Source organism: Hemiscyllium ocellatum, chromosome 8 (genome assembly GCF_020745735.1).
Source record: "Hemiscyllium ocellatum isolate sHemOce1 chromosome 8, sHemOce1.pat.X.cur, whole genome shotgun sequence".
Classification (NCBI taxonomy): domain Eukaryota; kingdom Metazoa; phylum Chordata; class Chondrichthyes; order Orectolobiformes; family Hemiscylliidae; genus Hemiscyllium; species Hemiscyllium ocellatum.
The window spans coordinates 115012795-115027363 of NC_083408.1; the positions used below are offsets into that span (position 1 = coordinate 115012795).

A 14569-nucleotide genomic window follows, 5' to 3' on the forward strand; every position below is an offset into this window, starting at 1 on the left:
GTAACACAGATGGCTATGGAAGCTCAGAATCTGGGTTTGTTTAAGGTACAGGTTGATAAATTTTGGATTATCAGTGGGATAAGGACTTTGGAATGTGGTAGATAAAAGCCACAAAGGTGTTTGATCAGCTATAACTATATTAAATAATGGGATAGGATCAATGGGCAGAATGGCCTACTCCTGTACCTGTGTTCCTGGCTCCCCCAGCTGTGTTTCTACGTTGGTCACCTGATGTAATCTGAAGATTTATATCAATCACGTGTCATTCGTTATCGGTGTTGAGGTTGCTGGCAGTTGAGAGAGATACAATTAGAATTCCTAGCCTCTGTAATGGAGAGGGTGAGAAGTCAGCTCAGGTTTCTGTCCCTGACCACTGTGTAATAATCATAGTTAGACAGTGGCTGGGAGTGGCTCTCAGGCCGGTGCACCACATGACTGTCTCACAGGCCTTTCAACGCCCTGTACCTTGGAAGAACCAGCAGACTTCGAGAAGTGACAAGAGGGTAATAAATACCGAGCAAACCCCCAGTTCTCCGACGCGACCCTACATCTTCAGAAGAGAGGAGACATTCGCACAGATAGAGGAGGAAACAGAGTGAATGACAATAACATAAAAACAAACCAGCATTGACAGTTTATGAATAGACTGTTACTATCTCAGATTGGGAAACCAGATAGGCTTCCTTATCTATTCCACTGTTTGTATTATTTTCAAAGGTTTGTACACAGTAAACATTATAAGGAATTAAAAACTACAAGAGCAGGTGAAATGTAATCATTCTGAAACTAAACTGAGACAATGATCAATATACGACACAAAGGGACAGGTGTATACTCGGTCAAACTCATTTAAGGGAGATTAATAGCTTCAACGTTCTCAAGAACTGTGCAGAGAAATCACTATTGCTGATTACATACATAACTATCTCTGTATACTTGCCAAGACAATGGCAGATACAGCACTGGGTTAGATACAGAGTAAAGTTCCCTCTATACTGTCCCCATCAAACACTCTCAGCAACAGGGACAGCATGGGGTTAGATACAGAATAAAACTTCCCCTACACTGTCCCCATCAAACACTCCCAGGACAGGGAGACAGCATGAGGTTAGATACAGAGTAAAGCTCCCTCTACACTGTCCCCATCAAACACTCCCAGGACAGGGACAGCACGGGGTTAGATACAGAGTAAAGCTCCCTCTATACTGTCCCCATCAAACACTCCCAGGTCAGGGACAGCACAGGGTTAGATACAGAGTAAAGCTCCCTCTACACTGTCCCCATCAAATACTAAGAATTCAGGGACAATACAAGGTTAGATATTTTTTGTATTCACTACTGGGACATGGGCATTGTTGGCTGGCCAGGATTTATTGTCTGTCCCTCGCTGCCCCTGAGAAGGTGGGGGTGAGCTGCATTCTTGAACTGCTGCAGTCCATGTGCTGTAAGTTGACCTTAAGGAGGGAATCCCAGGATTCTGACCCAGTGACAGTGAAGGAACAGCAATATATTTCCAAGTCAGGATGGTGAATGGCTTGGAGGGAACTTGCAGGGGGTGGTGTTCCCATTATCTACTGCCCTTCTCCTTCTAGATGGAAGTGGTCATGGGTTTGGAAGGTGCTGCCTGAGGATCTTTGGTGAATTTCTGCGGTGCGTCTTGCAGATGGTAGACCCTGAGCGTTTCTGGGGGAGGGAGTGGATGTTTGTGGATGTGGTGCCAATCAAGCGGCTGCTTTGTCCTGGACGGTGTCAAGCTTCTTGAGTGTTGTTGGAGCTGCCCCCATCCAGGGCAAGTGAGGAGTATTGCATCACACTCCTGACTTGTGCCTTGTAGATGGTGGGACAGGCTTTGGGGAGTCAGGAGGTGAGTAACTTCCTGCAGTATTCCTAACCTCTGACATACTCTTGTATCCACTATATGCATGTGGCGAGTCCAGTTGAGTTTCTGGTCAATGATAATCCCAAGGATGTAGGGGATTCAGTGGGGAATGTCAAGAGGTGGCGATTAGATTATCCCTCATTGAGCATGGTTTGCCTTGTATTGATGTGGCGTCATTTTACTTGCCATTTGTCAGCCCACCCTTGGACATTGTCCAGATCTTGTCGCATTTGAACATGACTGCTTCAATGTCTGAGGAGCTGCAAATGGTGTTCAACATTGTGAAATCATCAGTGAACATCCCAATTCTGACCTTTTTAATGGAGGGAAAGTAATTGATGAAGCAGCTGAAGATAGCTGGGCCTAGGACACTACCCTGAGGAACTCCTGCAGAGATGTCCTGACTGACCTCAAAAAACCCCAACCATCTTCCGATGTGTCAGGTATGACTCCAACCAGCAGAGTCTGCCCCTGATTCCCATCAATTCCAGTCTTGCCAGGGCTCCTTGATGCCACACTCTGTCAAATCCAGCCTTGATATCAAGGGCTATCACTCTCCCCTCCCCTTTGGGATTCAGCTCTTTTGTCCATGTCTGAACCAAGGCTGTAATGAGGTCGGGAGCTGAGTGGCTCTGGCAGAGCCCAAACTGGGCATCACTGAGCAGATGCTGCTTGATAGCACCATTGATGACCCCGTCCATCCATTTACTGATGTTTGACAGTAGACTGATGGGACGGTAATTGGATTTGTTCTGCTTTTTGTGTACAGGACATACCTGGTCACTTTCCACATTGTTGGATAGATAACCACTGTACTGGAAGAGCTTGGCTAGGGGAGTGGCAAAATACAGGGTAAAGCTCTCTCTATTAAAAACCGAAAAAACTGTGGATGCTGTGAATCAGAAACAAACACAGAAATTGCTACGAAAGCTCAGCTGGTCAGGCAGCATCTATGAAGAGGAATCAGAGTTAACATTTTGTGTCTGCTGACCCTCTGAGGAAGGGACACTGGATCTGAAACATTAACTCTAATTTCTCTTCTCAGATGCAGCCAGACCTGCTAAGCTTTTCCAGCAATTTCTGTGTTTGTTTTTAAAGCTCTCTCTACACTGTCCCCATCAAACACATGCCAGGATAGGTACAGCATGGGGTCAGACACAGAGTAAAACTCCCAATAGGTTTCCTCATTGAACCCTCACACAGAAAGAACACCAGGCACTATTTAGAGTAAAAACCCACCGTCACTGTCCTATGAAATGCTCCCAGGTCAGAGTTTAGTTAGTTGTCCTCTTCTACAGAGGTTCCTCCTTCCCTTTCTTCCAACCTATTTGGTATCTGTGTCAGTGAGGAAACTGGAAGTCTCTGCACTCGTGATCAGGGAACCTCCACAGCTGCAGGCACAGCCCCATTACCTTCTGGATGCACTCACCTGTATGAGGTAATCTTCTGCAACTTTTCCACTGGCACATTGTAGCCGCATTCCTCCAAAACCTCCTCCTTGGCTATTTGCTGCAGAGAAAGCCCTGGCTTATCGACAATTCCAGCACAAAGCTCGTAGGTCACGCCAACAGACGCAGGCAGGAGTTTGACTGAGTGAGAAGAATCATCTTCAGTCGTCTCATCGGGTGGTACCAACCCTTGCCTTGCACACTCACTCATGTAGACAGCTGCAAATGAAGGACTACAAGTCTCAGCAACATTTCACCACAGATACGAACAGGTGGCCAATTTGCCCTTTGTTGCCAGCTAAGAGCTGTCCAATCATTCCCATCTGCCATAGCATGGTAAATGCTCCCTTTACAAGTGTTGACCTAATTCCCATTTGCAAGTTATTTCTGAATCCTCTTCCAGCACCTTTTCAGGCTGTGCGTTTCGGATCACAACAACACAGCATGTAAAACGATTCACGCCATCACCTCTAGGCTTCTTTCAGCAAATAACTTTAATCTTATCCTCTTGTTACTGATCCTACGCCAGTAAAAATTGTTTCTCCCTATGTATTCTGCCAGTGCCCCTCATCATTCTGAAGGACACTGAATGAAGTTGAGCTAAGGTACTAGTGAATGGATGGGAGACTTCATTAACGAGGAGAGAAGCTGGGATTGATCATTTTATAGTAGAATTGATCATTTTATAGTAGATCATTTTATAGTAGTGTTCAGAATGATGAGGTGCACTGGCAGAATATATAGGGAGAAACAATTTTTACTGGCGTAGGATCACTGGCGTAACACTCACCTTAATCCTGTCTACTATAAAATGATCAATCCCAGCTTCTCTCCTCATTACTGAAGTCTCCTATCCATTGTACCATTCACTAGTATCTTAGCTCAACTTTATTCAGTGTCCTTCATAAAATCTACACTATACTGAAGAGGACAACTCACAGCTCCCCAGTGAAGGCAGAAAGATTTGTACTGACTCGAAATCTTCATAAAGTACAGCACAAGTTTACACCATTGGCCCTTAAACACATTTCCCCTTTTAACTTTGCTTCCCAATCCATAAGCCACATGACTTGTGCAGCTAAGGTCTATCAGTAATACCTGCTTCCAGGAATGAACTATACCACCTTTGATTAGTTTGTTCATGACTGTAAAGAAAACAGTCTTTATAGGACGACTGAGAAAAGCAGAGAGGATATGGCGTTGACTGAGTTCTACAGCAGACAGTCAGTATAAATTCATTCAGCTTCTTGGATGCTATCACCAATTATTAGCTCCGGCACTTATGATAAGGCTCTAAGTGTCACTCTACCTGGTGATTGTCTTTCTTCTGTCCTGGAGGGATGGTGTTGAAGAGTGTGGCGCTGGAAAAGCACAGCAGGTCAGGCAGCATTCGAGAAGCAGGAGAGTCAACCTGATGAAGGGCTTATGCCTAAAACGTTGACTCTCCTGCTCCTCGGATGTTGCCTGACCTGCTGTGCTTTTCCAGCACTGCACATTTTGACTCTGATCTCCAGCATCTGTAGTCCTCACTTTCTCCTGGCGGATAGGTACCTCACCTCAGCACCCAGACTGAGACCAGTTTCAATTAAAAGCTGGATTTTGTCCACCTGTGGCCTCTTTACTCCTGTGAACGAATGGCAGTTTTTGAACTGAAGGACTTTCAAGGAGGTGCAGATGGAGTGTTGAAGTGCAGGAAATCATTTAGCCTCACCATTCCCACTGCAGTGTCTGAATGTGGTTTCAAGGCAGAGTCCAGATTTCCAAATTTAAGGCATTGCCAGTATAGAATTGATGGGCCAGTTAGCTCAGTTGATTGGACAGCTGGTTTGCATTGTACAGTGATACCAACATAATGGGGTCACCATCAAGTTCTACCTTCTCAACCTCTCCCCTCACCAGAGGCATGGTGACCTTGGGGTTAAGCCACTACCAGTCATCTTTCTAATGAGAGAGACGCTCCACTGTCCTCAGCGAAGAGAGAATGCTGTACTATCGGAGATCTTCAATCTTGGGCGACATATTAAATTATAATTGATCTGCTCACTCAGTGTGGACAAAAGAATTTTTTCTAAAAAAGATCAGGCCATTTCTTAAAAGTTTTACATCTGTGCTGGTCAGTATCAGGAAAATTCACCCAAGCATTTCTGCCACCTCCAGCAGGATATCACCCTAAACACATCTTCCTTCCTCACTGTCAGCATCCCCTAGGCACCATTGTCTCCCTGATACCCTGGTCCACTCCTCTCCACACCACCACGGCACCTTCCCATGCAGTTTTCAGTATCCCGATGGTTTCTGCCTTGAGTACTTCCCAGACAGTGAGTTCCAGATTCTCTCTACTCTCCGGATGAAAAGTTTTTCTCTCAAATCTCCCACCTCTAAATCGATACCCTTGGCTATGAATCCCCTAACAAAGAGGAGTAAGATCCACTCTGGGTCCCTCATTTCAATCACATCTCCTCTCAGTCTCCTCTGTACAAATGAAGACACCCTCGCCTCCCCCCCTCCCCCAGTCCATCCAACCTTCCCATCTTTAGTGGAGGGAAGGCTCAGGAACCTGGTATTATTCCTACAGACTCCCGCGCGCGCGTGCTGTCAGTGGAAATAGAAAATAACAGACTGACTCCAGCCTCCACATGCTATTAGATCAATGCAGAGATTAGCCACAGGCCAGTGCAGGCTACAGCAATGCTTCAGTGATCAAAGGCAATTTACCCAGTATATGTTTAACTAAACTCGTTTACACATAATAGTGCAGCAAAGGCTAACCCAAAATAAAAAAGGGTTTGGTTGGAAATGAAATCAGGCACTTGAATGCATTTCAATTAAATGCTTTGCCAAGACAAAGTTTTCAGATAGCAGGATAAAGAATGAGACAGGGGGCAACAGGCTTACAAATTACATGGTGTTGATAAAGGGAAAAACAATGCATGCTGCTTTCCTCCTGTCCCAGGAGCAGTCTGTGTTACACCCGTTCTGACATGTTCAAAAACACCAAACCTTACTCTTGCATAAGCAAATCGAGAAGGCTGCTACTCACTCTCTCCAGAGCAGTTTGTCAAAGAGCCTGTCTGAGGTTCACTACCTGCTGATTCCACCTGAACAAATCCGACAGTAGGCTATGTCCACTCAACTCTCAGTCTGCTCTTCCCAACAGATACTAAGCCAGTCCTGTAAAGGTGCCAGTGTAGGTGTGCATGTTTCACAAGGTTCACTGTCCTGTAAGGAAAGAGACCTTCTTTATTAGTGACTTCATCTCAGAATGCAGACTTCATCTTCTTGACTGTAACCTTCTATTATTTAAGCAACCATCGAGTCATCTTGGGTTCAGTATCACGGAATGATACAACATAGGTGGCTACTCTATTCAATAGCCCTCCAGCTGCTCTCTAAAAGAGCTATCCAATTCCCATCTCTCTTTCCCCATAGCCCAGTACAATAGAATCATACAGGTACAGAAGATGCCCCTGACTCATTAAGTCTGCGCCAACAAGGCTATGCTATATCATCCCACTTTTCCGCATGTGGCCCGTCGCCTTCAATGTTATGACATTGCAAGTTCTCATCCAAGTACATTTTAAAGGTTGTGAAGTTTCCCACCTCAACTCCCCGCCCAGACCGTGCATTTCAGACGCTCAGCACCCTTGGGTTAAAAAAAATGTTTCTTCAAATCCCCTCTAAACCTTCACCTTACACCTTACAATGTTGCCCACTTGTTACTGACCCTTTAACTAAAGGGAGCAGCTCTATCCACCCTGCCCATGCCCCTCATAATCTTATACACCTCTCTCAGGACTACCTTCCCCAGTGTTCTGAGGAAGGATCACTGGATACAAGATGTTAATCCTGCCTTCTCTCCACAGATGCTTCCAGACCTGCTGAGTATTTCCAGCAATTTGTTTCCAATATAATCTCCCTGTTTTGATAATCTATATCTTGGCTGATAAAGCATCCTGCCTGCTTTCTTTATGACCCGAGTACTATCCTGCCACCTTCAGGGATCTGTGGACAAACACCACTTTCTTCCAAAGTACATCAACAATTTTCCAAAATAAATCCAGTCCCTTCCCCACAAAGTACTTATTCCTTTTTGAAGTTACTACTGAGCCTGCTTCCACCGCCCTCTCAGACATCACATTCCAGATTAGAACCCCAAAATCTCGACAGTGTGGAAGCAGGCAACTCAGCCCATCAATTTCAGACTGACCCTTTGAACAGCATCCCAACCAGACCACCAATGAGATAAAGATCCTGAGCACTCCCCAGGGTGCTTGATCCACGGCCAGGGAATCACAGGCATTTTTAGACAAATAGACAATTTGTGAGCATTGTTATCCCATTAAAAATGACATCAATAACTAATCAATCTTTTTCTGATGAATGGCTTATGTCCGAAGTGTCGGTTCTCCTGCTCCTCAGATGCTGCCTGACCTCCTGTGCTTTTCCAGCACTACACTCTCAACTCTACCCAATCTGTTTGGTCAGGACATTATCCTCCCCTTCTCAACCTGTCATGTGATCCCTCTAGTAATATTACACCAGACTGTTAGAATGTGCAACAAGTACTGGAGCGGGACTTGAACCCATAATCTTTTGAGCAACAGACAGGTGGATTATTAACTGAGCCAAGCTGCCATCCATAAAGTCAACGAGAGCTCCTTTTCACCTGATTCCCACAGAGGTATCATTTTGTAGGTGATAACTACTGTCCAGTAATTTGCCCAATGAGTTATTAATGTGAGCAAGAGCATGTTGGTGAGACACTCAAATGTCACAGGTAATCTGATCCCGTCGACAGACATTAGCCCTAGCAAACATCGGCTGATGTGGGGGTTATCCTGACTGCTAGTTGGTGCCTTACTCCATTGCTGGGATATATCTCACTGGTGCTGAGCTCCAGTTTATATTCATCCACCCATTCCTGTAGGTCTTCCCTCCAAACAAGGGACACTTCCACAGATAGCCCACTGTATGCTGCTTGGATTCCAAATCTCTGCAGACAGCAAAACACACACTTCTGAGCAAAGATTACCTGGGCGGAACTGCTTGACCAGGATAAAGGACTCCTGTGTAGAATTGAAGATCAGGACTGAGACACTGAGATAAAAAAAGGAGAGAAAAAAAACAATATTCATTACACTGTCCCTCCGGAGTAGCACACAATTTTGTGAACGTGCTGATGATTAGAGAGACTCTGATGCCTATGTACACAAATCCTTCCATTGGCATGCCTTAAACAACCGTGGGTATCACAGGACCTGAAATGCATCAACTCCACCTCTGACCCCACCTCCTCCCCCATCCCCACACAAATTTTAATCTAAAGTTTGTAACTTTTCTTTGACTATCAGGTGTGTTCCTGTAAGGCAGGCAGCATCCGAGGAGCAGGAGAATCGACATTTCGGGCATAAGCCCTTCTTCAGGAATCCTGAAGAAGGGCTCATGCCCGAAACGTCGATTTTCCTGCTCCTCGGATGCTGCCTGGCCTGCTGTGTTTTTCCAGCACCACATTTTTCAGCTCTGGTCTCTAGCTACTGCAGTCCTCACTTTCTCCTCCGTGTTCCTGTAAGGGACAATTATCGGTCACTTTGGTTTAATTAGTTCATTTGGCTCTTGCTTACTTTATTGGTTTATTTAAAAGAGTACACAAAGTCCTTGAAGATGGCAGCCAAGTTGATAAGCTTGTTGCAAAAGTGTATTGGTTACCTGGCTTTATACAGAGAGAAATGGAACTGGAAAGACCACGTCTTGTTTTATTTTTATTTTGGGTTATGGACAAAATCAGAAAAGTCTGCTATAAACCAAGGAAACTGTGGAAGGAGATGTGGTACTTCAAAACAAGTTACTGGAACCCATTCTGAGTTGTAGTTATACCTCGTTCAAGCAGTGAGGGAGGATTACTGAACTCATTGGCTCTGTTCAGGGCTGTTTTGCCCACAGGTAGCCTGTTGATTGAAAAACCAATCAGTACTGTTCTGTGGGTCAGGAATCACCAGCACAACCACAACACCCCTGATTGGCTCCTGGGCAGGTAGGCAGTCTGTGTGTGAACAATACACTGGTGGAAAGCTTCCAGATCTTAAAGAGACAACATCCTCTCTCTTTTTAGAGAAGCAACAAAGCAATAAATAGAAAGCAGGAGACAACAGCTTCGCTTCACTTGGAGGTCACCACTGATGATGTTACCGAGCCAGGTAATGAAACGTCTGGATATCAAACCTACAGCTCAGCGAGCAAACTTACACCCTAAACCCCAACCTGAGCTACAAACCTTCACAAACCTTGCAAGCAACAAAATACTGGAAGATAGCTCTCTATTCTCACTCACTATTTATCTACCAGCTGCTGCCTCAAACTATTGACTGCGAGACAGAATAGTTAGTGTCCAGAGTGTGGTGCTAGAAAAGCACAGAATCAAAGCAGCAGCAAAATCGATGTTTCGGGCATAAGCCCTTCCTGATGAAGACCTTGAATAATCTGATTTAATCCTTAACTTTAGTGATGATCCAAAGCACAGCGGGACTTTGATATCAGTATATGCTCCCATGTGGATCAAGACAGAATAAAATAGAGATTATGCTAGAAATATTAAAATAATCACTGGTTTGACTTCAGCTGGAATATGATGGACAATTCTGGGCTCTACACTTCAGGAGAAATGCAACTGCGTCAGAAAGGGAACAGAAGAGATGGGAGTTATTCAGTGATGAGAAGATGTCAGAAAGGTTGAGACTGTTCTCCTTGGGGAACAAAGAGGATTGACCTAATGGAGACTTTAAAAATGATGACAGGTTTGGTGAATAGGTGAGCAACCAGAAGCCAGCAAGACAAAACCACTGGACAGTTTTCTGGTGGGGGAGTGATGCTTACCCTCAGCAGGTTTCTTGAATTTAGAACATTACTTGAGAAGGTGGTGGAAGCTGAATCCATCAATATTTTTAAAAGGGAGTTGGGTCGTTACTTGAGGGCAAGGAACCTACAGAGGGTGTTTGACCAAGCAGGACTGCTCTTTCAAAGAGTCAGCACACAGTCTGATGGGCCAAACAGCTTCCTTCCACCACGCAGGCTCAATTATTCTGCGATTATTAGCTTTGTCTCTAAGCTGTCTGTATCATCTATAACATTGATAATATTTGCTACCACGTTCTCCATGGCCTCCCCCCTGATTACGTCAGTAACCCCTCTCCAGCTCTACAAGCCTGAGACCCTAGAACTGCTCCAGTCCATGAGGCCCCCTCCATCCTGCTCTTTGCAGCCGGGATTGGCTCAATGCACTGGAAGTCCAACCTCAAACCTCCCACATCCTTTAACTCTCCATAGGCTGTATCTGACCAAGTCTGTTGGTGTCCTGGTCAAGTTGGTTTAGTGTCACTCATTGCTTCCTTATACTGTTCTCGCGAGGCTCCTTGTAATGGTTTCCCATGGGAACTGTTGCATGCCAATTGGCAGTCATGTTACCCACATTAAAACAGCGACTAGAATTCAAAGGTAGTTTGTTAGTCATAAAGAACATTGCAAAGCTATACTGTTTGGTAAAGCGTTATAGAAATGCAGGTATTTTCCTATCCCCAATGAATGGCTTGACACACTCAATGGGCTGAATGGCCCAATGCTGCTATCGGCATAGAAGGCCAATCAGAGGAGCTCCTCGCTGCTGAGTAGGAAGGCAGGAGGATCACCTCCGGTCCCCCTCCCTTCACAGCTGCCCCCCCACCCCACCATCACCAAACAGACCATGGAGGGGGTGGCAAGCGTGAAGTCCACTACCTCAAATACCCATCTTCTCTCCAGGGTCGGGGAGTTCAAGACTAAGGGGAATATTTTAAAGGTGAGAGGTAAAAGGACATGAGGGGCAACATTCTCACAGAGTAGTTAATGTGTGGAATGAACTCCCAGAGGAAGTGGTGGATGCTGACACATTACAATATTGAAAATTTATTTGGATAAGTACATGAATATGAAATATTTGGAGAGACAGGGTGGGAGTAGTTTAGTTTGGGAACATGGTTGGCATGTACTGGTTGAACTGAAGGGTCTATTTCCATGCAGTATGACTGAGTGAAAATCTGCCATTGCTTATGTGAAATTCATGCTATTTAATGCAGAATAAAGTTAGTAGCATTTATCACCCATTCTGAGAAGGCAACTCAGGGTTTATTAAACAGCACACCTTGATAAACCACTCTGGATGGCAGTTAAGGGTTAACCTTGTTGAATAAAATATTGGATTTGCATTTTTCATGTCCATGAGACCATTCAAATCAATGATGCACTTTTGAATTGTAAAGTATCAGACACAGCGAGTCCACACAAGCATCAACGTTAAATGGACAGCTACTTAAAACATTTGCAACATGGAAGGAGGCCACCTGGCCCATCGTTTTCATGCTACTCTACAAAGATCTGTCTGAACTAATCCTACTTTCTACCTCGTGTCCCAGAAGATCCGGAGACTATGACAATGTAACTGAATATCCAAATGCTGCCGAAATGTTATGAGAGTTTCTGACTCAACCAGCCATTCAGGCAATGAGTTCCAGATCCCCATCTCCCTGTGGGTGAAAACATTTCCCCACAACTTGTCTCTTCAACTTCTACCTCTCATCTTAAATGTAACAAAATCAACCCGACCTGTCCAACCTTTCCTCATAGCTCAGACCCTCCAGACCAGGCAGTCTCCTGGTGAATCTCCTTTGCATCCACATTGAACTAGTGTCTCAGAAGGTGTCACACCCATCCAAGAGGGCAGGTAGAGCTCTTGTTAAGTGTATCACCGAGCAGACAGTACCTTTTGACAGTATGGCACTGAGATCTGGTGTGTGCTCAACTCCAGCTGGGCAACTTGAAGCCACAACATTTCCTGACTTAGACATGAGGGTGTTAGAGGGTAGAGCGTAGGAGGGAAATGAAGGGATGGGCTGTGCATTGGTGGGAGAGGACTCTAGGATGGTGTGGGGCAGAGGGGTTTAGCAGGGAGGAGATTAGTTGGAAGTTTAAAGGTTGCAGGTGGAGTGGGAGTTGAGTGGGAGGTGTGTAAAGGGAGAGTCATACAGAAAATAGTGAGGGGAAGATGACTTGTAGGGGAGGGGTGAAGGAGGAGGTGAAGAATGAAGAGAGAGGGAGAGAGGATAAAGTGAGAGGGATGCAGAGGGATTACAAGACTTGTCTTGCTGTTTAAATTTTAATAAAATGCTGTTGATCAGTTGTTCTAAATAATTGCACTGAGGCTGTCGAATTGCAAGTCTGGACGCTGCTGTATATTCAGGCAGCATCAGCAGCTCCATAGTAAGAATCACTAGTTTGCCAAACAGCAGACAGGCAGACACTAAAAAAGGTGCAGTTTTCTGCATTGCCGTGTGTGTCTTTATTTGGACAGTGGGAACACTGTCTATATTTAGCTCCAGTCAGCATACCCTCCCACACCCACCAAAGCCACCTCCAAGTAGATCTTTCGAAAGCTGGGTTGTGAGTGAAAATGTGATTTAACTTTGGTAAATGTTAAGTTCCTGCTGGATCTGGGAAGGATCAATCACGTTATTGAGAACCTCATTGATCCCACATTGGGGGGGAGATGGAGTGCACCTTAAAGTGCAATTTATGGTACACACAGTTTAATTTTCACTGATCTCTGCTCTATCCAAATAGTACAATGTTAAAGAGGGTGCGATACCAGAGAGCCCTTGCAGTGTGTGTATACACAAATCTCTGAAAGTACAGGACAAGTTCAGAATGCCGTTAAACAAAACGTATGGGATCTTTGGCTTAACAAACAGAAGTACAAACATTCTGTTCCATTACAAACCAGTGGGAAGGTCCCAGCTGCAGTGCCTCATCTAATTCTGGGCATCACCCTTCAAAATGTCTTGGTTATGGATCTAAAAGGATTTACTGGATGGCAGCTGGGATGAGGGATTCCAGTGATTATGGACAGCCTGGAGAAACTGGGATTGGTATCCTTACAGCAGCAAAAACACAGGGAGGTTCACAAGAATGGAGGATTCTGATTTATTGACTAATGGGTGTGTTTCCACTGGAAGATGCGTTGATAACCAGAGGACACAGTTATAGGATGACTAGCAAAAGAAACTGAGGTGAGAAGAGGGGGATGACTCTTACACTTAGTTTGTTGCAATCTCGGAGCTGCCTGAAAGGGCAATGGAAGCTGCTTCAATAATAATTTTAAAACTGATTAATATTCAAAGGAAACGGTTTGCAGAGGGGCATCTTCAACAATCAAGGATCTGACAATGGGCTGAATGGCCTCTATACATCACATATTTTGCTAATGTGCAAGATCAACATCACTGTTTCACTCATCTGGTAAAGTTTAATAAGTTTTAAGCCAATTGCTAACGGGAGCTATGCAATATGGTATAACAAACACAGTACCGTGAATGTTAGAAATCAGAAGTAGAAACAAAATTGCGAGAAAGCCTTATACAACATGGCAAGTTGTGTTACCAGAGGAAACTCCCTGAAGTTTCCTGCTGGCATCGAGATCATCCATGGGGATGAGGGGGAAACTTTAATCCATGTTGCCTCTAATCTAGAACCAGGACCACCCCAACATCTGTCACTGAGCTGCAGCATGCGTGTGCTCGCTCAGAGGCTGAGATCCAAACTGCAATGGAAGTGTGGCAAAACGTGGCCCTTAGGCTAATACCCTGAAAACAAAGGTTGCCTACTGTACTCCCACTGTGCAGCACTGACTCCAGACTGCTAAGATCCACTGGATAATTGTAAATCACTGGATAATGTTGATTCACCTTCATACCCTGAAAGCCTCGTCTCAGTGAGCACAGGGAATCAACAGGGAAATTCAACATTGCCTTCCAGTGGCCGGTGTAGCCTTTGACCATCCAGGAACACAGTTCCTGAACCTTGCAGGAGCAGGCTGGGACCACTCCTACAAAGGATAAGATTTATGAACATCTGGGTAGGAATAATGTGATCAGGGATAGCCAGCATGGTTTTGTGAAGGGCAGGTCGTGCCTCACAAACCTTATTGAGTTCTTTGAGAAGGTGACCAAGGAAGTGGATGAGGGTAAAGCAGTAGATGTTGTGTATATGGATTTTAGTAAGGCGTTCGATAAGGTTCCCCATGGTAGGCTAATGCTAAAACTTCGGAGGTATGGCATTGAGGATACATTAGAGGTTTGGATTAGGAATTGGCTGGCTGGAAGGAGACAGAGGGTAGTAGTTGATGGATTATGTTCATCTTGGAGCGCAGTTACTAGCGGTG

At 44.9% G+C, this 14569-nt stretch overlaps 1 protein-coding gene across 2 annotated transcripts in view; it reads right to left on the reverse strand.

Annotated features, from left to right (window-relative positions):
* The window catches only part of nudt14 (nudix (nucleoside diphosphate linked moiety X)-type motif 14), a 115415-nt gene that overhangs the window by 21301 nt on the left and 79545 nt on the right, over positions 1–14569 (reverse strand). For both annotated transcript variants that reach the window (XM_060829496.1, XM_060829497.1), the window contains exons 3-4: positions 8360–8424; positions 3309–3546 (exon numbers count right to left, since the gene is read on the reverse strand). In XM_060829496.1, the coding sequence (XP_060685479.1) occupies positions 3309–3546; positions 8360–8424 (303 nt within the window). The remainder of the gene's footprint in view (positions 1–3308; positions 3547–8359; positions 8425–14569) is intronic.